The sequence below is a fragment of the Castor canadensis genome, chromosome 18 (genome assembly GCF_047511655.1).
Source record: "Castor canadensis chromosome 18, mCasCan1.hap1v2, whole genome shotgun sequence".
Classification (NCBI taxonomy): Eukaryota; Metazoa; Chordata; class Mammalia; order Rodentia; family Castoridae; genus Castor; species Castor canadensis.
In genome coordinates this window covers 38,767,315-38,793,715 of record NC_133403.1, presented here as the reverse complement: position 1 = coordinate 38,793,715, position 26,401 = coordinate 38,767,315, and the positions used below count along the sequence as shown (strand labels likewise).

At 42.2% G+C, this 26,401-nt stretch overlaps 2 protein-coding genes and 1 pseudogene across 11 annotated transcripts in view; 1 reads left to right on the top strand and 2 right to left on the bottom strand.

The window, feature by feature from the left end:
• Positions 1-10,255, top strand: part of Sh2b3 (SH2B adaptor protein 3) — a 28,851-nt gene extending 18,596 nt beyond the window's left edge. The window contains exon 7 of the mRNA XM_020177938.2: positions 9,133-10,255. Within this exon, the coding sequence (XP_020033527.2) occupies positions 9,133-9,242 (110 nt within the window). The 3' untranslated portion in view covers positions 9,243-10,255. The remainder of the gene's footprint in view (positions 1-9,132) is intronic.
• The window catches only part of Atxn2 (ataxin 2), a 94,397-nt gene that overhangs the window by 3,094 nt on the left and 64,902 nt on the right, over positions 1-26,401 (bottom strand). For 5 of the 10 annotated variants that reach the window (XM_020177931.2, XM_074061179.1, XM_020177935.2 and 2 more), the window contains 9 exons: positions 19,451-19,755; positions 18,354-18,417; positions 17,279-17,431; positions 16,735-16,801; positions 11,719-11,903; positions 11,168-11,300; positions 6,151-6,204; positions 876-1,021; positions 177-404 (listed from right to left, as the gene is read on the bottom strand). In XM_020177931.2, coding sequence (XP_020033520.2) covers positions 177-404; positions 876-1,021; positions 6,151-6,204; positions 11,168-11,300; positions 11,719-11,903; positions 16,735-16,801; positions 17,279-17,431; positions 18,354-18,417; positions 19,451-19,755 — 1,335 coding nt within the window. The remainder of the gene's footprint in view (positions 1-176; positions 405-875; positions 1,022-6,150; positions 6,205-11,167; positions 11,301-11,718; positions 11,904-16,734; positions 16,802-17,278; positions 17,432-18,353; positions 18,418-19,450; positions 19,756-26,401) is intronic. The other 5 variants (XM_020177933.2, XM_074061180.1, XM_020177929.2 and 2 more) reach the window with 3 other exon arrangements.
• LOC109695407 (U6 snRNA-associated Sm-like protein LSm5 pseudogene) lies at positions 6,222-9,170 on the bottom strand (annotated as a pseudogene).

Below are 26,401 nucleotides of genomic sequence, written 5' to 3'. Positions count from 1 at the left end.
ACCACTTCACTGACGCCATCACAAAACCACATCAACACTGACTTGAGGGCCAGGTGATGTGTACCGAGCAGGGGGAGGAGACAGGCACATGGCACCACACACAGGGTTCCCTGGCTTGGACAGCACCTGGCTCTTCCCACTGGGCCTGCACAGCAAGGCGGCTCACGCCGGCTTACCTGGGGGACGTGAGCCATGTGAGGTGGGTTGGTGTACGCCGGCTGCACGTGAGAGGGGTGGATGGTGAAGACAGTCTGTTGTGCTGTTGGGAAGCTATTCTGTGGCGATTGTGTATTGGAGGCAGGTGTCATGGCAGGTGGGGTTGGTGCCAGCCCTGCATGGTAAATGGCTGACTGCTGCTGTGGGCTGGCCAGGTGGAGAGCCTGAGCGGCCTGGTGCTGATGGTGCTGTGAGGCAATGGGAAAGAACAGAGAAAAACGTCTTCACTGTCTGATGTGTAAGCACAGGAGGTCCAGGGGAGAGGAGCAGGGGTGAGGGCCTCCTACCCAGAGGCATCCTTTCAGGGCTGCTGAAGCCAATCGATGCTCAGCCTGGCAGTTACAAGTACCAACCAAAGAGAGCTCGGGCAAGACTACAGCCCCAGGGAACTGCCCGGCACCAGAGGCCCCACCTGCTCCAGTGACAACCAAGCACAGCACACATGAACGGCAGGAATGAGACTGTGAACTTTACTTCAGATTTTCAACCTTAGGAAGTTTCTAGAGCTTATCCAATGGCGTTAGTCTCGTGATGTGCCTTAATAGCCTGTCTCTGAAGCCCCGCCCGGGTGGTGGGCTGCTTGCTGGTCCTGATCACGCTAAGAGCGAGCAGTGTGACCAGGACCAGGACGCCATTCTGTGCAGCCAGAGTCTCCTTACCTGAACAGGACTGGGTGCCGGGTGACTTCCACCATGCTGGCTTTGCTGCTGTCCTGTGGGGGTGGCTGAAGGCTGAGGATGCGGCGGATGTGGATGCAGAGGGGCGCTGGGGTGCGCGTACTGCTGAGCAAGGGAGCCTGTGGAAACTGAGGTAAAGGAAAAGGAACGTGTACAACCGTGTGCACTGTCACACCCGCTGAGCCTTCCTAACCGCTTCGGTCCCTAACTCATGCTGCCCTAGCCACTTAAACCATGCGCGACCGCGAACAGGTACAATCAGACTAGCATTTCATTCACACGATGCAGGTGTGTATACTGTGTTAGGTTCTAGTTAGTTTGCGTTTACTCCTAAATGTCACTGGCTTCTAAAAGCAACTTAAGAGCATAGGCAAACACTCAAACAGCACTCATGCACCCCAAGACACAATCTCCATCTGTCTGGCTCTGTCTCTGTCTCTGTCTCTGTCTCTCTCTCTCTCTCTCGAGGCCATCACCTGGCTAACCTCACCATGCTACTGCCCTGCTGCTGGCACAGTGTCCAGTGGGCACATACTGTGGTGGGACTGGTACAGGGGTTATGTCAGCTCTATGGCGAAATCAGGGTCAAATGACTGCCAGCTGAGCCAATTGCAAGCCACTCCACCACTTGGTTTGTTCCCTGGGGCCCTAGTGAGGATCCCCCCACCCTCCCGGCCCCCGCTTTACTTTATAAAATCCAGAAGATCAAACTGCCTAAACTATGTAAAAAGATAAAACAAAACAAAAAAAAACTGAACTCTTTTCAGGGCACCCCAACCCTCAGATAGAATTTTACTAGAGTAACTTCAAAGGAAATGTGGTGAACCCATTTTAAGTAAAAATGTGGTTGCTAATGATAAAAAGCCCAAGCCAATTCTTTATGCATCTCAGTGTAAGTCACACCTTGGTATAAAACACAGAGGTCAGAAACAAAGTCACGTGCTCCTGTCTTCCCAAAACAGCAGACTGAGAAGTGAAAGCCCAGGAAGAGGTGCCACTGCTGCCATTGCTCCAGAGAGCACACACATGGAGCTGGCTCTATGACCTCACTGCTCTAAAGCCAGGGCTCCAGCAGTGTCCAGTTCCTGGTCTCACTCAGGAAGTAGGATCTCTTCTAAGCTGATCCTACGCCCAGGAACGACACCAGAACAGTTCTGACATAATTCATATAATGTGTTACCAGACACAGACTGGTAGGGTCTGACAGGAGAAGCAGGCATGCTTGGAAGTAAGGCACCAAAGGCTGCCCAGACTGGCCAGCATGAACAACTCTTTGTGCCCCATCAACAGTGAGAGGGTTAGGCACAGGAAGCAGTCCTGTAACACGCACTCCAGCTCCAACAGGCAGATCCCTCTGCAGGGCAAGGCAAAGCACCAGTTTTAGGATCACCTGTGCACCCACAGCCAAGGCCACAGCCGGCACTAACAGTCCACAATGCCCAGTTTACATGGAACAAAGCAGCTCTGTTTAGACACTGCAAAAGGCTTCCAGACAGTAAGCGTCAACATAAGGGAACATCTTAACAAGAAAACTGTGGCAACATAGTGTTTTGAGTGTTTTTAAGAGCAATAACCTCACTGGGAGCTGTGGCAAACGGGCCTTCTTGGAAGTCACAGCCCAGGAGTCTGGAAAGATTTTTTTCTAACTGGCTTACTAAAAGACTGTCCTTCACCATTGTACAAGTTTATGGCGTTTTGTTTGTTTCAAACAGGCTCTTGCTAGTAGCCCAGGCTGGCCTCGACCTCCCAAGTGCTAGTATTGCAGGTGTGCCACACCAAACTGGGCAAGTCGGTTTAGCTCCCCCAAATTGTTTAGGCACTGACTTAGTCTAAAACACCTAACATAAGCAGAGTGCAGTGGTGCACACCTTCAGTCCCTACTGCTCGGGAGGCTGAGCCAAGAGAATCACTTTGAGCCCAGGAGTCTGAGACAGGTCTGGGCAATACAGTAAGACTCTGTCTCAGAAAGATTTAAAAACAAACAAAAACCCTGACATAAAATTTGGGCCTGACTTTGCTCTTGTAAAAATCTCACACACATACAAAGTCTAAAATAGTCACAGAGCTCATGGCTGCTAGATCAGACCATGCAGTTCTGTAGTGGACTTCCACCATCACAAGAAGTCCCACTGCACAGTCACACCTACTCGTTTACAGTCTGTGGTTTCACAACACTGACATTAAACCCCCGCCCCCACCAGCTTCTTAACCGGTTCATTGACTGCAATACTAAATCTGTCTGAGGAAAGCAATCCCCAAATTACCTTTGTGGGGTTTCAAATAGGACAGAATCTCAGTCTTTACTCTTTGTTTTTTTTGGTGAGACTTAGGTTTGAACTCAGGGCTTCACACTTGCAAAGCAGGTGCTCTATGACTTGAAGCACACCTCCATCCATTTTGCTCTGGTTATTTTGGAGACGGGGTTGAAAACTATCTGCCTAAGCTGGCCTGAACTGCGATCCTCTCAATCTCTGCCTTTCAGGTAGATTATAGGCATAAACTATGGGTGCCAGTTTCTCATTCAAGAAATTGTATACTATGAAGTTTCAAATTTTAGTTTTAGTTACTTTGTAAGCAATAAAAAAAAAAAACACTCTCCTAATTATATTCATCAATTGGAAAAATGTAAAGATCTTGAAGTTATTTGGAAGGAAAATAAAAGGCAATTTTTAAATTAAAGGCTAGGGTCTCACTTTGTAGCCTCAGCCTCCCCAGCGCTGGGGCTGCTGGCACTAAGTGTAAGTGCTGCTGCTGAGTGCACACTCCAGCATTTGTTTTTAATCCATTTTTTTCTTTTCTGGAGTCAGAGTTTTTGCTATGTTGTCCAGGTTAGCTCTGAACTCCTGGGTTCAGGTGATCGTCCTGCCTCAGCCTCCCCCATAGGTGGACTGCATCACCATTCTCTGCTCTTTCCACACATTTAAAAAGCACCTGGGTGATGTAAACTCACAAATGTTCTACAGCTATAGAATGAAGTATCCTCAGCACGACTACTGCAAAGAACCAAGCTGAGTGAATCTATGCAGACTTTATTTACAAAAACAAAACCAGGAACAAAAAAGCCGTCCTCCTCTTACCTAAAAAGCAGTACTACCAGGCATTATTTTTAAAAATTCAAGGGGCCCTACTGGATACATATGCGCTGCAAATAAAATGTCGTGGAGGGTTAATTAGAAATAGTTTCCTTCACTCATTTTCTAGCTCAAAAGGTATGAGAGCAAGCGTCTCAAGAACTCTTTTTTCCCTTTGAATGTAGAAATGAGCAAGTAATTGGGAAAAATGTGAAACTTACAGTTTAACTGCTAATAACAGAAATACAGTTTGGTTCCTTGAAGTATCAGTTAACAGTGATACAAAGGGGAAGGAGGGAAATTAAAAAGACAAGGGGGAAAAAATAGTTGAACGAGACAGGGTAAAGAAGGAAAAATACAGCACAATTAGGGAAAAGGAGCAGTGGACAGTGAAGGGCTTCTGTTAAGTGTATTATTTAACTGCTTTTGCTTCATCTGCTAATATCAACTAAAGATTCCAAGGAAGCTAAAAACAACTGAATTCTCTCTGAAACCCCAATTTAACTATTTATCCATTAAACTTCTATTTCTATCATGATTCTTCATGAATCTTCTGGATCTGGTCAAGATAATCAAAGGACTGCTTCTTTGAGCCCAACACTGTCCAGAAGTTTCCCACTCAGCGGGCTTCCTGACATAAATATTTACAATTCTAAATATGACACCAGTCAAATCCTTATTAACCACATTCCAAAAACAGTTTCCAGCCAAGCTCCTAACATAAACCAATTCAGGCCATGAGGCTGGCTACGTATTATCTGTAACTAGGATCTGTCATTTTGACCTTGGATGCACAAGTCATGAACAATCACCAGTACGGCAAAACTTTAAAAAACAAAATTTTCCAACCTTTAAATTTGATGTTACATTGAGCAAAGAGTGAATGAAAGCTGGCAAGCCAAGTCATGACAAAATGGCTTACAATGGGAAAGCTAGAGCAGCAGATTCGAGCGCAAACAGCAGCCTGGCAGTGAGGTTCTTTGAAGGACTGACATAGCCTTTCAGAGACGCTGGGCTAAGGCAAGGAACGCTGGAGTGTGATGACTAAGGACCTTCTAGCTACTTACCAGGAAAATGACTCTGTGACTAACACAGAGACAGTAAGATGGTGAGGATAACTTCTTGTTAGACCTCGAAGTTGTGTTCAATAAAACTAATCACTGGCCCTATCTCTTACACCCTGTCATCACAGATACAGTTTCCTTTTAATAGTACATAGACAGCAAGACCCCTTTTTAAAGAGCACCTATTAAAGGATTAAATTTTGTTCCCGTCTCCTAGTACCACATAAATAAATACTTATTTCATCAGCTTATTTTTGGATACCAAGTCATGGCACAATTAATGAAAATTAAAGGTCAAAATGCTTTCTAACTGTGAAATACGGCGTTTAGTAGAGTGAGATACTGAGTCATTCCAAAATAATTCAAAATTTAGTTCCTACTATGAAAATGTTAATCCTTAATGTCCTCTAGAATACAGTACTTGAGACAAAGTGGCACACATTAACGGCATGGATTTCTCTGGGGTTCTATTAGCACCTACCCTATCCAAACACCAAAGCCCCATGACCTTTGTTATTAAAAAAAAAATAATAAAAAAAAGAATCACGCTAGATAGGGAAAACCCATTTATAAGTCCTCTAGGGGAAGAAAGGCCAGCTTAGACTTGATGGTGGGGCTGCCACAGGCATCTCCAGGAGGCCGTGCCATCCAGCTGAATGAAGCTAAAATACCCTGACTCTCTCAAACCCTCAGTCATCAACTGAAAACAGAGTGGGTTCTCCCCGTGGAGCTCATGAAGCTATTCAATTAAAAATAACGCTAGAGATAAATTTCTTCTCTACCAGGATACTGAAAAATGACTGTCTTCAGTTTAGGAAAGCTTGTGGCCTGGCACAAAATATTAATAGCTGTTCAGGAAAAGCTTCCCTGAACAAAGAAAATATGAGGATCTGCCCGACAGTCATGTGTGTGCTTGGTATGCAAAAATTCCTTTCTGCATTCACTCAGCTTTCTGAACCTTGGTCACACTTTTCAAAACTAAATTATTTACAAATATACACAATTTTAATGATTTTTTTCTGGCACAAGGAAAACTGTTCAACAGGTCTGCTCCCTTTAACATGTATTCTTTAAAAAGTGTTTTACTGTGTAATTAATATTAGTATAAAAAACCCAACTCACTGGCAAAGTAGAAAGAAGGGCTTGTCTCCTTGCTGTATGGTAATTTGGGACATGCTGAATTTGGAAAATAGAAAGGTAAATTAGCCTTTTGAGGTGTGCATTCTCCTAATTTTCTGGAAAGGTCAACATATTTATAGTAATCTCTCTGTACTCATGCATAATTCATTTTTATTTTACAAGAGCAGATGAGCACTTTAAACAGATTGAAACACAGGACTGAAGTAGGAGACACTTTTCTTCTGTTCTGAGGTATCAAATTCCACGTGCTGATTTGCTTAAACCAAAGGAATAAAAGCATTATCTGATTAAAAAGGAAAAAAAAAAAAAAAAAAAAAAGACCAACAAGCATTCCACTGAACAACCTGGATATAGAGAATGTACCCAACTCAAACAGTAAAATTTTAGCAAATTCATTAGACACACAATAGGAATGGCATTGCAGGCTGGCAGGGTCTGAGTGTTCAGAATCGAAGCGGACTGAAAGCCATTTGCGGAGAGGAGGAGGAATGGAGGGCCGTGCGCTGAGGACACACGGAGGGCAGGACGAGCACCGAAGTTTGCCGTGCTGCTCGTGAGGAGGGTGCTTCTCGCCTCTTCTTCCCTACGGTATTTTTGTAAGTCATCTAGGAAGGATTCTGGACCAACCCTTCCAGATGGCTGCGGTTTGTAGACAAAACTTTATTATTACTGTTTCTGACAGGTGAACTCATGGCCATAAAACCAAATAGGTGAACTGAAAACTAGATGTGAGGGCAACAAAAATTCAAGTCACTTCTTAGGATGGTGCAGGCAATGCTGAAAATCAAACTGCATTCAGAGATGAGGTTTGTGACAGAAGTCTTTTCTAAGACAGCTAGAAAGAATGCAAGTCAACAACTTTGGAAAGTGCGTGCCTCCTGCTGTAACACTGTGGTAGGGAGTCTGTCAGCATACTGATATGAAGTATACCAAAACTTTTAAAACAATAGCCATTTTGTGGTCATCAGTACTGTAGATTCTCAAAGCCTTTTGCTTTTAACTATGCCGTAAGAACACCACAAAGATGATGCACCCCAATACCTGGGTGCATTGTCATATGTTTGGATTAAACTGTTTTTGACTGGAGGTGTGGCTCAAGAAGTACAGTGCCTGCTTTGTGAGCATGAAACCCTGAGTTCAAACCCCAGACTCCTCCCCGCCAAAAAAGTTTTACAGCCTACTAAGGATATAGCTTAAAAATCAATATACTTCAAGTTTTTGGTTCCTTTGGGAATATAAAATATACATTGTTCAAGGGAGATGAGCATAAAATCAGCATTACTAGGAAACAGTAATAAAGTACTATGCTGAGCTTGGTAGCAGACACCTATTAATCCCAGCACTCAGAAGTCAGAGGCAGGATGATGGTGAGTTCAAGGCCCATCTGGGCTACAGGGTGAGACACTATCTGGAAATCCAATAAATAAATAAATAAAATTAAAAATTTCAAGGTACCAAAATTTTGTTTGTATTCAGTGTAATAAGGTTTTGAAAGACCTGAAGAAATTAAAATTAATTACTGACAATGTAATGAAGAATTTGCTTTGTCAGATTAAATTATGGTTTATGATGGCAAGGAACACAGTAATTCATTTTCTAGTGTTCTTTTTGTGATACTAGGGTTTGACTTGGGGCTGGCTTCTCACTTGCTAGGCAGGCACCCTGCCATTTGAGGCACTCCGTCAGCCCCTGGTGTTCTTTTTAAGGACCTAAAGCATCTAAAAGAACTCTGCAGCAATCTGCACCTTGCCTAGCCTGGGGCCTGGACACAGCTCACCACCACTGCAGTCGCAGGAGCTCAGGCCCAAAGAGCTGCTCTCTGAAAGCTCAAAGGTTCAGGCCTTACTCCAAAGAGAATATACCAGAAAAGTGGAGGAAAAATATGCTTTTCCACTTGTTAAATCACAATGCATTCACTTCACTAGAAACGTCTAAACAATCCTAATGAATTTTTCACCTAAGCCTTTAGCAAACTGGAAGACTATTGGATGTGTGCAAGTCCCAAGAAAGCCAGTCTCATGAGTCAAAAGTGCCTTTTCAAATGTAAAGACAAGCTACATGACTGGTGTCATGACAAAACCATGAGACAAATCACTCACTCTATTTTTAAATTAATTATAGACAGACTTTTTCTTTCTTTGGATTTTCTGAGACAAGGTCTTGCTATGTAGCCCAGACTGGCCTTGAACTCATAATCCACTCTGGCCCCAAACACCCAAGTGCTGGGATTACAGGCATGTACCAGCGTGCCGGGCCAACAAGGTGGCCTTCTTAACACACATTTTCTAAAACACGGAACTGCACTACTTTAAAAAAAAAAAAAAAAACTTTCTTGTCTGTTTCTTTATAATAAATAAAATGACAGTTAGCCAAAACATCTTTATTCTTTAGTTTTCAAAAAAGAAACTCTTCTTTTTCTAGGGTAGTCATGATTAACTTAGAAAAATGGGCATTCAGTTTACCTTCAAAGCACTACCCTTTAATGGGAAATTTAGCTTTGTAAACTCTATAAACATTAAAAAGTTTAAAAAGTTCCATTTCCTTTCCATTGTAAGACAAAACAGAATTAGTGCAGGTCAAGGCAATACACTTACTTCAGCTCCATCTCCAGGAACCAGCACTGTTGTATTATTTCCATTTAGTAAAATCTGATCTAATTTGGCAATCCTATTCCTTCTGGTGTGATTTCAAATTCCCTCATCACTCTTCATCACGATGTGAATCTGTGGTCCTATATACTTATTCACCAGCTCTAGTGGGAGTCGCTGTGGCGGGCTGGTGGCAGCATTAGCTGCCATGGCCTGGGTCCATTGACGTTGCAATGGAGACTTTAAAAGTGAAATTGCATTATTTTTTATTCAAAATGCCTAGTCCATAATAAAAAGCCTTAAGTGATGATGTGGGAAGATCAGAGCAAGTATTTATAAAAGTAAACGTCTCTAATCTTTTTAATTCCTACCATAGTGTGCCTGCCCTGTGACAAGGAGGAGCCCCAGGAAGAAAGCACACACTGGAGTGGACGAGGAAGGACGCTGCTGCGTTCTGAGTCCCAGTCTTCAAATGAGTCTGCCTAAAGGTACAACTATCATTTTTAAAAGGAAGACAGAAGGGCTGGGGTGTGGCTCAAATGGTACGGCACCTGCCTGGCAAGTGAGAGGCCCTGAGTTTATTACCCTGGGGGTAACAAAGAAGGTATGAAAAGCAGTAAGTTCCAGAAGAAGGCATTTGTCAGAAATCTGTAAACTCAATGTTATCTGTATACATTCATTCAAGGTATTTTTAAAAAAAATCTTTAAATTCTCATTCAAAAACTGTACATGTTTAAAATACAAAATGTCCGTGTAGTTGTATGCAACGTAATTTCATTCTCATAGCTGGTACTCCTCAATTGTATATTGTATGAATAAACCTATACTTATCTTCATCTTCCAGAAACATGAAATGCCAACAGGAAAACAAATGACAACGCAGGCACTCTCAGAAACACTTAGAACAAAACTACCATCTGTAGTAAAGTGTTACTAGTCAAAGATGTATTTTGAAAAATACAGTGAGGCAACCCATTAATTTGCAAGACATACAAGTAGAAATTTTAAATTTTCAACTGTGAAAAATGAATTATTTTAGTGTATATTTGGACAGCTGCTAAGTTGACCTACTGAAAGTTTTCTGGCTAAAAAATTAAGATAGCTGGTTTTTAAAAATTATTCTTATATAATAAATACTGTTTAACTTTATTTACTTTTAGTATAATTTTGGAGGTAATGGAGTTTGAACTCAGGGCCTCATGCTTGCTAGGCAGGAGCTCTACCACTTGAGCCACTCCACAAGCCCTTTGTTCTTCAGTTATTTTTCAGATGGGGTCTGGTGTTTTGTTCAGGGACAACCTCAGACCACAGATCTCCCTTCCTTTGCCTCCTTCATAGATGGGATTACAGAGGAGAACCACCACAGCTGGCTTATTCAAGATCGGGGCCGGGGGGTGGGTCCCTCACTAACTTTTTGCCCCAGCTGCCTCAAACTGCAATCCTCCCGATCTCTGCCTCCTGAGTAGCTGCAATTATAGGTGTGTGCCACCGTGTCCAGCACCAGCACTGTTTAATTTTAAATAAAATACTTCTTGTTTTCACTTTTCCATGTTTATACTGATCATATTTAAAGTGTGAATCATGAAGGGGACTGGGATTTTAGTTCAGTGGTAAAGTACCTGCCTGCTATGTGTGAGACCCTGGGGTTTAATCCGCCAAAAAACCCCATCTTGGACTGGGGGCATGGCTCAAGAGGTAGTGCACCTGCCTAGCAAGTGCAAGTATCTAAGTTCAAACCCCAGTACTGAAAAAAAAAAAAAATTATATTATTACACCATTGGGGTCACTTACAATAAATTCTGACGCAGAAAACACAGCATCATTACAACAAATAGAAACAGGCAATGCCAGTGACCCCTGAGCAAGGAGGGAAGAAGTGTTTTCAAGCTTCAGTGTGTTGATGGCAAACACTTTCTGGCATCCCTTAGGCACCACACCAAATGATAACACCGGTGAGGAAGAGGAAGAAGGCACATTCCTCCTCCAACCCCAAAGATGCTGGCTGCTGTACACATCATCACGTGTCAGTTCAAGTAGGGAGACACAGTGAAGAGTGAGGGATTGTAGACACAGAAGCAGAGATTACATGCAAGACTTAGAAAGCAGGGTAGAAGTAGAGATAAGCTCATCTTTTTGCTTTAGGTTCTTGACCCTCAGTGTCATCAAGGCCAGGTTATTTATTTATTTATTCTTTTTTTTTTTTTTTTTTTTTTTTTTTTTGTTGAGGCAGGGTTTATCTCTGTTGCCCAGGCTGGTTTCCAACTCCTGGACTCCGGGGGTCCTCTTGCCTCAGCCTCCTGAGTAGCTGGAACTGCAGGCTGGTACCACCACAGCTGACTCAGGTTTTTCTTAAACAGTGTCTTTAAAACAAATGAGAAGTCACACACGGAAAGAAACAAAGTTCCTCCTACCATACATCGCGTGCGTCTGTTCATGAGCCCCATACTGAGCTGCTGAGGAGGACACGAGGCCAGGCTGGGCATGTGTCGGTGGTGCTATCATCCTAGCACTGCCCTGTAGGACAGGACTGTAGACATGAGGATGCTGCGTTCAAACAGAAAATAAAGGACATTAAAAATGCCAACAAGAACCAAGTAGATTTTACTTACATTCTTTTATTTTTTTGGGGGGGGAGGATTTACTGGGATTTGAATTCAAGGCCTTGTGCCTCCCAGGCAGCTGCTACCACACTTGAGTCCCACCCCCAGCCCTTACAGTCTTAACTCCATGGATCTCAGAAATAACCGAAAATACTAAAGTCACTCTTGGCTGTTTCCTTTGAAACTCTTACACTGATCAGGAACTTTCACATAAATTTAAAAAGTCCCCAAGTCCTTAGCTATCTACCCCACCATGACATAATGCAAAAAGTGTAAGGGGAAGTCCCTTGACTATATCAACAGTTAAAATTAAATGGTCTTCAAATGGAACCAACACTAAGAACTGGCCCTGTCAGCCTTACCTGAGACTGGTAATGTGGCACGTGCTGAACGAGGGGCTGGTTCGGAAATTGCTGAGGGCTGTAGGCGACATACTGAGTGGAGTAAGCTGGCGGGGTGGCTACGATGGGGGGGCCTGCTGCCGAGGCCGGGTGCATCATGGTGCCCTGGTGGTGCTGGTCTTGTCGCTGCGGGGGCATGTTTGGTACTGGGGGGCAAAGGGAGGAGGAGAGACTTAATGGAAATAGCACCTCCTTAGCATTCCACAGAATAAGTGTTAACACAGGCACTCACATGACATCGACCCTCTTGCGTGACTCTCCAACACCTCATAACACCCCCCATTTCAGCCACAAATGTTATTCCTCAGCCTCAAACACCAGGACATGCTGCCAGCTGGAAGAACCAGCTAGAAAGCCCCATCTTCAGAGAGACAGAGAGACACATCCACAGCACTACCCAATGACTTTTTCTTCACCCTGCTTCTCAGATAACCCGTTCATTTACTTCTTATCTCTACCATAAGACATGGTGGGGGGGCCACAACCTACATTGTTTGATACTTGAAATGATGCCACTTTCTAGGGAAGGGCACTGGGGTCACTTAGGAAGAAAAACAAAAGCATGAACAAGAGCCACAACAGGCCCAGCATCCACCACTGACTCCTCAACACCTCCCTTTATTAAACCAATACCCCACAGCCCAGCATGACGCAGATAATTGACTTGTCCATAGCTCTTTTAAAAAATCTCTCTATGCCTTTCTCCAAAAAAAAAAAAAAAAAAAAAAAAAAAAAGACCAGCCCCAAATGTAAACAGTCCCATGGCTAAGAAATTCTGCTGTCTGCAAAAATCCCTGATTTTGGCACATTTTCAAACATAAGTGTACCTGTCTCACAGGTCGCACAGATGGTAACAGCAGTTTGTAGAAAGTGGACAAAAAGATGGCCTTCTGCAAAGATCCTACTGCACCTCGCAGGAAAACCCCTCTATGTACAAACCCTAACTGAATTTCAGAACCAAGGTCATGATTTCATTTATTATTTGAAAAATATCAAAAGTATCTTGATGCAACACCTCAAAGCATGAAGAAATAAAATTAAGAGTGAGGGCTACAGCTTCATCTACAGTACTTCAGAAACCATTAGAGGAGGCAATGGAAGGGAAGAGCCTGGCTGACTTCAACAACAGAACAATACATCTGAGGCATAAACTGAAGAAACACACACAACCTAGGGAGAAACTTTCAATGTTCCCGCAGATGACGATGTGTTCTTGGAATCTCAGCTCTTTCCTAAGCTCATTTGGAACTTCATTGTGATTGTAGTAAAACTGCCAAGTGGTAAGTCAAATGTTAAAATCCATGACATGATAACATAAAAACCAAACAACAACAAACCATACCTCATTGGTCACCCTGGTAACAGGAAACTTACTTGTCACTTTAAAGACTGCCCTAGAAAGGGGAAAGTTGAGCATGTTCGTTACCTTTCCTGCACAGTAGTTTGATGAGCTTAAGTTTTCCTTTATAGAAATGTTCCAGATACTAATTGAAGGGATGACATCACCATTTTGCAGCCTCTAATGAGATGCTAGATCTAGGGAACACAATGATGACTTCCCCCACAGGGAAGGGCTGTGGAAACGCTATCCTGGACCATTCTGGCAGCAGTTCACTAAGAGAGAGGACAATGCAAGAGTCCCAAAGAAAGCACTAACACTATCCATGAAACAGTCCTTGCTTAGTAACAATGGCAATAATTTTTAAAAAGCCTCTATAATCTGTATCAATTTACAAAGATTACAGGGCACAGAAAACCACTTTGAACACCACACAGGGATGCCTATCAGCAAAATTCAGATGGTGGGAAATACGTGACAAATAAGCAGGATTTAAATAAAATGTAAAGGGGGACAAAACTAAGAGAAAAACTCTAATTACTATTTAGCCAGTGCTGGTGGCTCACACCTGTAATCTTAGCTATTTAGGAGGCAGAGATCGGGAGGATCATGAGTAGAGGCCAGCCTGGGCAAAAAGTGAGACCCTATCTCAAAATATCCAACACAAAAATGGGTTGGCAGAGTGGCCCAAATGGTAGAGCATCTGCCTAGCAAACATGAGGCCTGAGTTCAAACCCCAGTACTTCCAAAACAACAAAACAAAACAAAAACCTATTATTTAAGAAGAGAGTCCAGAAACTCATAAAATAAAAACGCTGCAGTATGATAAATAAAATGATATGGCACCCAGGATTTGTTTCAAAATACCACAGTCCAGACAGCCTAAGCAGTTAGTTATGAGGGCTGGGGACACAGCTCAGTGGTAAGAGTTCTCAGCCAGCGTATGCAATGCCCTGGCTTCATCCCTAACAACAAAAACAACTGTAAGACACATGGTATGGAGGGCCGGGTGTGGTGGTTCATGCCTCCAATCCCAACTACTAAGAGGCAGAGATCAGGAGGATTGCAGTTTGAGGCCAGATTGGGCATCTTAATAAACAAGCCAGGAATGGCATCCACCTGTGGTCCCAGCTACACAGGAGGGTAGGTGAGAGGATCATAGACCAAGGCCAGCCCCAGACAAAAACACAAGATTCAACCAAAAAAAATAAGTAAAACAAAAAACAACGGGGGGCGTGGCACAAGTTGTAGAGCATCTGCCTAGCAAGCTCGAGGCCTGAGCCCAAACTCTAGAAGAGGGAAGAAAGAAAAGTATCAAGTAAACATGAGTGCCTAGATTTGTTAAAGTTGTAAAATCTTTGTAATAAAAAGTTACTTCAAAAACTTCAAAGACTAGGCTGAACAGCAGAGCGCAAGCGCAAGGCCCTGTAGCTCAAATCAGTACCACCAAAACCAGACTTGAACGTGAGCAATTAACGCAGCTTATAAACCTCACTGGGACTCTAAGATATAATCTTAAAAGATAAAAAGTTGAAAATATTACAGAACTGCTTTTAATTCTTCATAGGTGGGATATTTGTATTGTAGGTTTTTAAGATTCCTTATCTTTTAAGAAACACAAAATGAAGCATTTGCAGATGAGATGATATGCGATAGAGATGCATTAAAAAATCTGAGGAGCAGGGAGAGCAGAAGGAAGGGATAACAGCACCCTGGCTACCATGAGAAAAATGGTACTGTTTTTTGAAAAACTTCACACTCACTAGAATTAAATGACATAATGTCTGGGATTGTTTGAAATCTTCATCAAAGAAAAAATTACAGCTGGGAATTGTGGCTCACGCCTGTAATCCTAGCTACTTGGGAGGCAGAGATCAGAAGGATCAAGGGTTTGGAGGTCAGCCCAGGTAAAAAAGTTATTGAGATTCCGTCTGGGCATGGGAGCATGTACCCGTCATCCCTGCTACACAGGAAGTATAAATATGACCATCGTGGTCCTAGACATAAACATGACATCCTATCTCAAAAATTACCCAAGCCAAAAAGGGCTGGCGGCATAACTCAAATGGTACAGCACCTTACCATCCCTAAAATAAATGAATAAATATGGCAAAATTGAGGTAATCATAGAATGTGAACGATGGATAACAGCAGCAAGTATCTAATTACTTCCCATCTTTTTAGCACATTTGGTTGATACTCTTTTTTTTTTTTTTTTTTTTTTTGGTAATCCTGGAGTTTGAACTCAGGGCCTTGTACTTGTCAGGCAGGCACTCTGCCACATGAACGACTGCCCCGGCCCTTTGACTTTACATATTTTACAAACAGGTGGCCTGGACCTTGACCCTCTATGCTTTCTGCCTGGCTGAGATGACAAGCTTGTATCACCACACTCAGCTTTTACTGACTGAGATGATGTCTCATGAACTTTTTGTCCAGGCTGGCCTTGAACCTTAATCTTCCTGATCTTTGCCCCCTGAGTAGCTAAGATTACAGGACTAGGCTATTCCACCTGGCAAAATGACCTCCCGCTAGGCAGGTGCTCTACCACAAGCCAAGTCCCCAGCCCCTATTCACAACTGGCATTCTTGATAGTGTCCTATTCTGTACAGGGAACAATGCTCAGAGGATATGATCTCCATCTACTAAAACGGCAGAGCCTCCTGAAGTCAGAGTGGATCTCACACATCAGAACACTGCCACGCTTGCTGTTAATCATGAAACCAGTAACGCCAGCAGTAGTGCAAGACCGTCTTAATACTCCACTGCAATAGCACTTAGAAAATCCTTTTCTTGGGGTGGATGTGTGGCTCAAGTGATAGAACCAAGCAAAAAGCCCTGAGCTCAAACCCCAGCACCACTATAAAGAATTAAATCAATAAAACTTCTTCCCTAAATGGCTTGAGGCCTTCACAATAAGATAAATTCCTATTACTCAGGGTTACTTCAAATAACTCAAGGTAGAGTTTTTTCAGGGAGTTCAAGTGTTCTAAGGTCAAAAAAAAAAAAAGATTACAAGTTTTAGTTAACACCCACAAAGACATACTTACTTCAAACATTGAAGAACTCTTACCAACTTAAGAAGAAATGAAATTTGTATGCCCATAAGGTAACTAGTACGCACTGAAAAACATTTTTTCTATGTAAGTCCTTGCTTCTCAATAAAATGTTACAATGAATTGCTCTGGAATAACTGGATGGCAAAACAGGATCCTTCAGCATCTCTCAAAACTCTACGATTTCCCATGATTACACGTTCATTTTAAAGAGAAAGAAACACCTCTCTAGTAGGATTCTGAAATTAGTTTCTGAAGTGGGTTGCACTCTGCTTCAAAAGATACAGATTTGGGGGAAGTAATTGTAGGTTAATGTAAAATAAGGTCAAGAGTCTAGAAAATTCACCTAGCAAGCCCTCTTTCAAGTTTTATCTCAAATGTAAGTTTGCATTTCAGGTTGTGTATTTCAGATGTCAGTAACTGTTTCTGAAGACGAAAGTGAACAATCCCAATCAGTAAGCACTTTAATGACGGTTATCAGAACCTCACCAAAGAACAAGGCTTACTCGTGCCCACTCCCCTCACAGCTGTCTCACCATGCAGCATGCGGTCTACAAGCAAACACAGGCAGAATATTCTCACCTTTACCTGCTCTATAGGTCTTGGCTTGGTTCACTGGCATGGGAGTCATGGGTATTGGGTACAAAGGCTAGAGGGGATTAAAAAAAATAATAACATTAGGTTCTCATGATAAGAATGTATCTCATTCCTCTCTTGGTTTTATCTCGCAAGAAAGCTAGCTGTCAGGTTTCCTGACTCACTCTATGAGTCATTAAAAGGGCTGGAGATACAGCTCAGTGGTAGGGCAGTTGCCTGGTTTGCACAAGGCGCTGGGTTTCTCCACCACCCTCTTCCCCAAACAAAACACCACACCTTCTATAAGCTATTTAAACTAAAATTATACCCAGTTACAAGAAAAAACCCCAAACCACAATAAATCTTAAGACACAAGTCATCTTTCCCACCAGACAATATCTGCAGATTCAGACCTTTCTAGTAATACCATACCATATCACTGTAGGCCTGTTTCCTTGCACTACTTCTCAAGTCAGAGCAAGACTAAAGAGTGCTTGTGCCAAATACCAACAGCAAGAGTGGCTAAATGAACACTGCTCCAATGACTCACTTGCACGCCTGGGCTCACTGGGACTGGATACATCACATTTGGTGCAAAACAAACAGGCTGAGTGTAAACGGGAGTTGGCTGTTGATGGCCCACCATAGATGGGCTAGGTTGTGCTTGAGGCCGAGGTGAAGTTGGGGTGGTAGAAGGCTTTGGCTACAAAAACAAAAGTCAAATTCAACATCTCAGATGAAAAGTTAACTATTCATTCAATCTGCAGACACATTCCTCGAAACTGTCCACTGTTTACTTGCTTTTAACTAACATTGTTTATTCAAAAAAACTGAAAACAATCCCAGAGCCTAGCATGGGTGAGACTTGATTTTGATTCCCAGCACTGCAAAGCAAATTTGGGATTGGGGATGTAGCTTAGTGCTAGAGCTTGCACTGAATCCATGTGCAAGGCCCTGGATTCAAAAACAGAAGAAAATAACAAAAAACCACAGAAAACAAACAAACAAAAACATTCAAGTATACAGCTAAAGTAAAATTTTGCCAGTGAAAAATTATTATTAGGCTGGGTGCATGGCTCAAGTGGTAGAGCATTTGCCTAGCAAGTTCGAGGCCGAGGCCCTGCCCTGAGTTCAAACCCCAGTGCCTCACACTCTCTCTCTCTCTCTCTCTCTCTCTCTCTCTCACACACACACACACACACACACACACACACACAAATACATACATATGGATATACACATATATAAAAAATAAACACTGGTGGTAGTGAATATTTAAGAAATCAGATAAAGTATTTTTAAATATTTAAAAAAAATCTTTCATTTATGAATTCAGTAGAATAGCAACAGTGTACCTAAGAGCTTGACAGCCTAGCTAGTCCACCATCTTCAAATTCTGAATGAGAGATTCAAAGATTTATCCAAAATCACATCATACTGGTGACAAAACAAGAACCTTTGTTTCTGACTAAAATGTAATTCTTAATGACCACACGAGAAAAAGAAACTAAGTTACATTAGTGCATTGACTAGGGAAGGAAGGTAATGGGAGAAAGACTAACACTAATTGTAATGAACTTTGTCATTTGGAGACTAGATCATCTCAAAAAAAGCTATAGACTTACCTGAGAAAAGGAACGAGGGTTGAATTCCTTTGCATTTGGATTCAATGTTGATTTCCTAACTTGCCTAAACCAGAAAAAAAATATATGCCAGTGAAATCTGTACAGAAATCATTTCTCTAAACTCTTTCATACCTGACAATTTTTTAAATTGCTAATATATCAGATTTCGACAATTCTCTCTAATCATAAATCCTCTTCATTAAAATTCTCACACATACCCTGATACATAATACTTAACTCTGAAAAAGAAATTGGCCACACAAGGACAAATGAAGACAAAATAAAAGTACTTATCCCAAAGGCAATCAACAGATATTTGAACTGAAGACAGTACTCCCTTATAACATGTCCTTAAAAATCAGTTCTTAGTACACTGATACAGGACATGCAGTGTTCTGGGGTTTTTTTTTTTGGTTTTTTTTTTTTTCATTTTTAATTTTTTTGGAGAGTCACCCTTTGTAGCCCAGACTGGCCTTGAACTCGGCTTCCCGAGTGCAGGGATTACAAGTACGTGCCACCAAACCTGGCAGATGCAGTAATTTTACTGTGCTAGTTTTTAACATGATGTTGGGAACAAGGAGTCCCTCAACAAGCTGCATTCCAAAAGTTCAGCTGTTAATACCAGGTTGTCTGGAATGCAGGACATATAAATCAATGGTTATCAGGCTCTGAGAACAGGCCAAAAACTCATGTAACTAATGACATGGCAGATATGCAGAATTAAGATCTAAGTAGTAAGTAAAGCATTGTTTCTGATGGCAGGGCCCCAGACCCTTCATTCTCCCCTCAAGTGTGCAATGTGTAACTCTTGTAGCACATAACGATGAATCCTGTCACTTTTCAACTCTTGTACATTTATACAAAAAGCCTTCTTAATTTATGCCTAGGGTTTGGTCCCAGGGTATAGACATAAGGATAGAAAGAGTGGCAAGAGTGCAATGACCTGATTACCTCAGATGTTACTTGTTTAGACCAGCTGTTGGTCAGTAATAGCTACTTACAAAGCAGTCTAAAAGTCCACAGAGTCTTGAGCTGGAAGGATGTACCTTAAAAAGTTATTTGAACAGGAGGATGTGTTAAATTCCAGGTTTACTCACTCAGCTGCATCTTTCTTCTCCTCTTTATCGTCTTTGTCTTGTTTACAAGCTGGACTGGAAGTCTGAACGCCCTGTGATGTGACCTCGGGTCCCCTCTTGTGCTCCGTGTTACTAAGTATTGAAGGGGAGACACTGGGGCTGCTCGGCTTGCTGCTGCCACTGGTGCAGGTGCTGCTGCTATTTTCAATGAAAGAATCCTTAGCAATTGGTTCAATTTTATCTTTGATCAAATCCCTTGATTTTTCTCCCTCTCTACTTTTGTTTAGTAGTTGATCCGTAGATTCAGACGTAGAACTTGGCTGTAACTAAATAAAGGAAATAATTTTTTCATGAGTACAAGAACAATATTATCTATGGGCATGAACTGTTTTTCCATAAGGCTTTTTTACTTTTATTTATTTTTTTACATTGTAAGGGTAATGTTTGTATCATAAGACAACAATAACATCTCTATAATGTCTCTACAACACAACTATAGTCATCAAAGCAATCAAATGTCTTAGCATCCCTGGGCACTGGTGGCTCCTACTACTTGGGAGGCTGAGATGAGGATTTTGGTTCAAGGCCAGCAGAGGCAAATACCTTGGAGAGACTCCATCTCCAAAATAACCAGTGCAAAATGAGTGGCGGTGTGGCTCAAGTGGTAGAGCACAAGCTTTGTAAGTGTGAAGCCCTGAGTTCAAACCCTAGTTGCTACTCCCACCCCCCACCAAAAAGTCCAAGCCTCAATAGTGAAACACACACTGCTTGCCTATCCCATGTCAACAAGTATGCTGCTGGGTATACAAAACATGAAGTAGTTTCTATTATCTTGCACTTGCCATGTGAGTAAGATCAAACACTGAACAGCAAAATGCTCCAGAGCCCATAGAGAAACCAGACTCTAGGAAGGAAAGGCTTCTCAATGGAACTGCTGCCTGGTATGAATGATGTTTTCGAGAACTGTCTAGAAAAGGAAACAGCAAATTTAAAAATCTACAGGAAAGGGAGAAGATGGCTTCTTGTGCAGAAAGAAAAGCACTGGTGGTTAGAGCAAGGGAGCACCCACAGGAAGCAGGGAGGCAGATGAGCCAGGTGGGCTTAGGAGGGATCCAGAGGGTGAAGAAACGAGCATGCTGGGCAGTTAAACTGTACATGCGCGCCATGAAACTCTAGCCGAGCGCCGTGGTGCACTCGGAAGGCTGAGGCAGGCGGATGACTGAGTTCAAAGTCAGCCTGGCTTACATAGTAAGCCCCTGTCTCAAAACAAAACAAAACAAAACAAAAAACAAACCCACCAACAACAACCATCGAAGCTCTGGCCATTGAGAAGGGCAGGCAACCGAGGAATTACTGAAGTAAGTTGGGTTTTTTTTCCTTTATTTTTTTGTGGTAGGGTTTGTAAGTATGCAGACCAGACTAAATAAATACTACCATTGGTGAGAGATGATTCAAGATGCCATCCTCCACCAAAGAAAGGAAATGGGGACATCTGAAAGAAACGACAAAGGGCTGGTGGGGGGCTCAAGTGGTAGAGCACCTGCCCAGTAAGTGTGAGGCCCTGAGATCAAATCCCAGTACTGCTAGCTAGCTGGCTAAATAAATAAATAAATAAATAAATAAAATTAGGAATGACAAAAAGAGGAGAAAGATAGCAAGCAGTAGTAGCAAATGGCAAAATCAAGACAGACTGGAAGGGCATCCCAGGTGGTGAGAATGAGGTCTTGAAGAGGTTAGTTACACAGTAGAGACCCTCTCAGCCTCAGCACAGGCAAACCAACTCCTAGGTGCCCCCAGTAAAGCCCAGAGGCAAGCGATACTTGCAGCTCTGGGCAGCTCGAGATTCACTGCAACGTCGATGTAGTAGGTGTCTAACACAGCTGAGGGAAAAAGGTGATAGCAGGATTTATTTTGGACCCAGTAAACGATTTAAGTCACAATGTAGGAACTTAGTATTTAGCCTGAAAAAATAGTATTTTTTGCTGTTGCAATTATTCTTATAATGGAAAACTTATTTGTGGTGCTTACTATGGGGATGGACACCATTCAAAACCATTTACAGATTTATTAATTCAGTCTTTACAACAGCTCTATTTGATGTAGGTATTATTGCTGCCATTTTTACAGATGGCAAATTCATGGAGAAATGAAGATACAATTCAGTTTGTGTGGAGCAGGGGTGAAAAACTGGTGATTAAACCCAGGGTCTCACACATGCTAAGCTCCAGCTCTACCACTAGCTACAACCCTAGCCTAAACAGAGATCCTTATGTAACTCAGAGACAAAGAAAATGCCAATAGCCAGCCATGAATATTTTGGGAATAGGAAGTAACATGTATTGTGTGAGGCAACATCTCATTTAGCACTCATGAAAACAGACTCTGCAATTACACACAATTATTCTACAACTGACCTGAGAGAAGTGTAGAGCATGTGGTATGGGTGGGGTCAAAGATCAAACACAAGCTGGGCACGAGTGGCCTCCCACGTGGAATCCTAGCCATTTAGGAGGCTGAGATGGGAAAATCAGTCTCAGGCCAGCCTGACCAGAGAAGCTTACAAGTTCCTACCTGGGTGGAAACGAGCTGGGCATGGTGTTACACCGACCTGTCTTAGAAATGTCGGGAAGTACAAAATAGGAGGATTGCACTCAAGGTTGGCCTGGGCAAAAGGTGAGACCCCATTTCCAAAATGACCAGAGCAAAAAGGTCTGGAGGCATGGCTCAAGCGGGACAGCACCTGACCAAACATGCACAAAGCCCTGAGTTCAAACCCCAGTACCACATTAAAAGAAAAAAAAAAAAAAACCCACAAAATCCAACTCAGCTGCATTTACTTCTAAATCCTTAATACAGCACATTACCAATAATTTTAATTAAAAGCTTCTCACTCTATCAACACTATGCACAGACATACTAGAGCCTACAGATAGCTCTCAAGGGAAAAGGGGATGAGGCAAATAAAAAGTAAAACCCCACAGGGTATTCTTCCTTCTGTCTCGATCAAAGACGAGAATTTTGTGAACACAAGCAGCTTATGGCCATGTGCCTGTCACGAGGTGGCTGTGACAACTCTTTGCTGAATGGGGTAGCATGCACTATGTATTAGCCACTGTTCAGAGCACTGCCAGAAGCTCAAACACCAGATGGCCAGGCCTGTCATTTACCAGCCATATGACTCTGGACAAATGATTCAAGTTCATTGCTTCAACTTCTTCATGTATACACTGCAGATAATACCAGAACTTGCTTCACAGGGAGGCTGGGACAGTGAAGGACATAGCACTTAGAATTGTGTCTGTACACAGCAATCTCAGCTAGTAACACGATTTCACCTGAAGAGAACTACGATAAAGCTCACCCTCAGTTTTTGAAAACCATTTCTTTGCTTTCTCGCATTCACTTATGTATCACAGACTTATTCCTAAGAGACTAAATAAAACATGGTTATCCACACTCCAAAAAGTAGTAAGACTAATTCCCAAAGAGGCAGACTTTAATGCTATTGGAACTTAAGAGTTAAGCATTAATAAAAGTTCACACAAAGCTGTGAATTAGTAATATTATAGCCAAAATATTTCCTATTAAACGAAGAAGTTAGCCTTTCACAATACATCAACTATAATTGACACAGTATGGTATAAGGATAAGATATACAGTAAGCCTACCTTATTCTAGGATTACAGGTGATTTTCACCAATCGTGTTCAGAATAAGTATGTAAATAAATAAATAAATAAAAAATCAGGGCTGGGGACTGGCTCAAGCAGTAGAGCATCTGCATAGCAAGTGTGAAATCTTGAGTTCAAACCCCAGTACCACTCCGTCCATAAAAAAAAAAAAAAAAAAAAAACCCAAGTCATTTCAAAACCAAAATTTCTATTTTTTTTTAAAAGTTTTATTTTATTTATTTTTTTTTTATTTTTCTTTTATTATTCATATGTGCATACAAGGCTTGGTTTATTTCTCCCCCCTGCCCCCACCCCCTCCCTTACCACCCACTCCACCCCCTCCCGCTCCCCCCCTCAATACCCAGCAGAAACTATTTTGCCCTTATCTCTAATTTTGTTGTAGAGAGAGTATAAGCAATAATAGGAAGGAACAAGGGGTTTTGCTGGTTGAGATAAGGATAGCTATACAGGGCATTGACTCACATTGATTTCCTGTGCGTGGGTGTTACCTTCTAGGTTAATTCTTTTTAATCTAACCTTTTCTCTAGTTCCTGGTCCCCTTTTCCTATTGGCCTCAGTTGCTTTAAGGTATCTGCTTTAGTTTCTCTGCATTAAGGGCAACAAATGCTAGCTAGTTTTTTAGGTGTCTTACCTATCCTCACCCCTCCCTTGTGTGCTCTCGCTTTTATCATGTGCTCATAGTCCAATCCCCTTGTTGTGTTTGCCCTTGATCTAATGTCCACATATGAGGGAGAACATACGATTTTTGGTCTTTTGAGCCAGGCTAACCTCACTCAGAATGATGTTCTCCAATTCCATCCATTTACCAGCGAATGATAACATTTCGTTCTTCTTCATGGCTGCATAAAATTCCATTGTGTATAGATACCACATTTTCTTAATCCATTCGTCAGTGCTGGGGCATCTTGGCTGTTTCCATAACTTGGCTATTGTGAATAGTGCCGCAATAAACATGGATGTGCAGGTGCCTCTGGAGTAACAGTCTTTTGGGTATATCCCCAAGAGTGGTATTGCTGGATCAAATGGTAGATCGATGTCCAGCTTTTTAAGTAGCCTCCAAATTTTTTTCCAGAGTGGTTGTACTAGTCTACATTCCCACCAACAGTGTAAGAGGGTTCCTTTTTCCCCGCATCCTCGCCAACACCTGTTGTTGGTGGTGTTGCTGATGATGGCTATTCTAACAGGGGTGAGGTGGAATCTTAGTGTGGAAAAACCAAAATTTCTAATTCCTGCTACAGGTGTGGCTCAAGTGGAGAGCACCTTCCCCTGAGTTCAAGCCCCAGGGCTGCCAAAAGTAAAAACAAATCCAAAAAGATGAAATTCCCACGTGTGCATTACACAGTTCAGCCGCTGCAGAGAAGCTCTCACCAATCTCGAATTATTGTCACTTGTTTAAACCACTGTTTCACCTGCTGTCTCTCTGCCCTTTTGTTTTTTGAAAATCTGCCTCCTAAACTCCAGTGTCCAAACGCAAGGTAAAGGTTATGGCAATCCTCTAAAGCCAAAAAGTACAAGTAATATACTTAATTTAAGTGACAAGTGAAAATTTTAGCTTTGTTGTCTTTGGTGGCAGTTGGGTGGCATTAAGGGAAAAATGATTCAAGCCCCCACAGTACACTGCTGAGCTCTCTGCACCCTGAAGTACTGTGGTGTTTTTGTATGTGCATTTGCTGGGACTTTTTGGACAGTCTTGTGCTAGGCAGGTGATCTATGACATGAGCCATGCCCCCAGCCCTTCATGCTCTGCCTATTTTGGAGATAAGAGTCTCGCTTTTTGTCCAGGCTAGCCCGGACCACAGCCCTTCCCAAGATAGCTGGGATGACAGGTGTGCCATTATGTCTAGCCTTTTCCCATTCAGATAGGGTCTCATGAACTTTTTTGCCCAGATTGGCTTAGAACCATAATCCTCCTGATCTCAGCCTCCTAGTAGCTTGGGATGACAAGCATGAACCACTGCACTCAGCTATTGGTTAGGTGAGGTCTCAAACACTTTTTTGCCCAGGCTGGCCTCCACAATCCTCCTGATCTCAGCCTTCCAAGTAGGAGTGATCACAGGCACGGGCCATCAGTGCCCAGCTGTATTAGCAGTTTCTCCTCAGCGGAGGTCTTCTTGAAACCACACACCAAGGATGGATATCATGGGTCTGCTGTACGTAACAATGGAGAATTGAGTAACCAGTAATAAATTTTCCCATTTGCAGTTAAAACTGACATTCAACAAGAATGTGAAGACAATTCAACAAGGGAAGAACTGTATAGAGATAACTGATATCTACATGCAAAGGAATAAACTTGGACCTCACCTCACAGCATGTCTCTTACATATATTCTCAAAATGGATCATAGCCCTAAAGGAAACTCTTAGGTACTTCAGCCAGATGAACCTTGAAGATATTACACAAGAAGCCATGTACTGGATGGCTCCACCAAACACATGCAGAGTAGACTAGTAGCTGCTTCGGGAAGGGAGGCAGGGAGGGCTGGGCAACAGGGACGAGCTGCTCAAGAGTTCAATGTTTCCTTTGGAGGATGATGCATATGTTCTAAGATAAACTGTGGTGATAGTTGCACAACACCGTGAATACGCTCAAAACCACTAGAATTTTAGTTTAAAGGGTAGTATATATGCAAATTCTTCATACAGCTGGTAGACAAATATATACTATGAGGCAAAACTATTTTCTTCTTTCATAATATAATAAATTCAACACCAGTGTACTATAGACAGGGACTGATTGGTTATAAAAACAGGTAATGCTGAGGGGGGAAAAAAAAACAAAAACAAAAACACCCAAAGGGCAAGAATATCTACATGACATCTTTTATATCAAACTTAAGATTACACAAAACAGTATCACTTATTGGTTAGGAACCCGTTCCCAGTACAGTGTGAGTAGAAGGAAACATTCCTCTGGAAGGGAGGAGGAAGAAGCAGTTGAAGAGGGCAAGTACACAGAGGAATTTACACTGGAAGGCTTGACTTATGAAACAGAGTAGTAGTCACTTACTCATTATTCTTTGTATTGTCTGTGTTAACAAATGACAATTTTAAAAACTATCAATAGAATTAAAGCTAAGTAGCTACATGTGCTGAAATATGAAACAACATGCAAAATTCTCATGTTATCAGCAAATCAATAATGAAACCATTAGTTAAAAGTTAGGACAGTCCCCGTATCATCTTGGGGTTAGGATTCCTTGTTTTTACCCAAGTGGCCTGGGTTCCACTCCCAGTATGAGATGCACCCATTGTTTGCTGGTGGAGTGGCTCAAGTGGTAG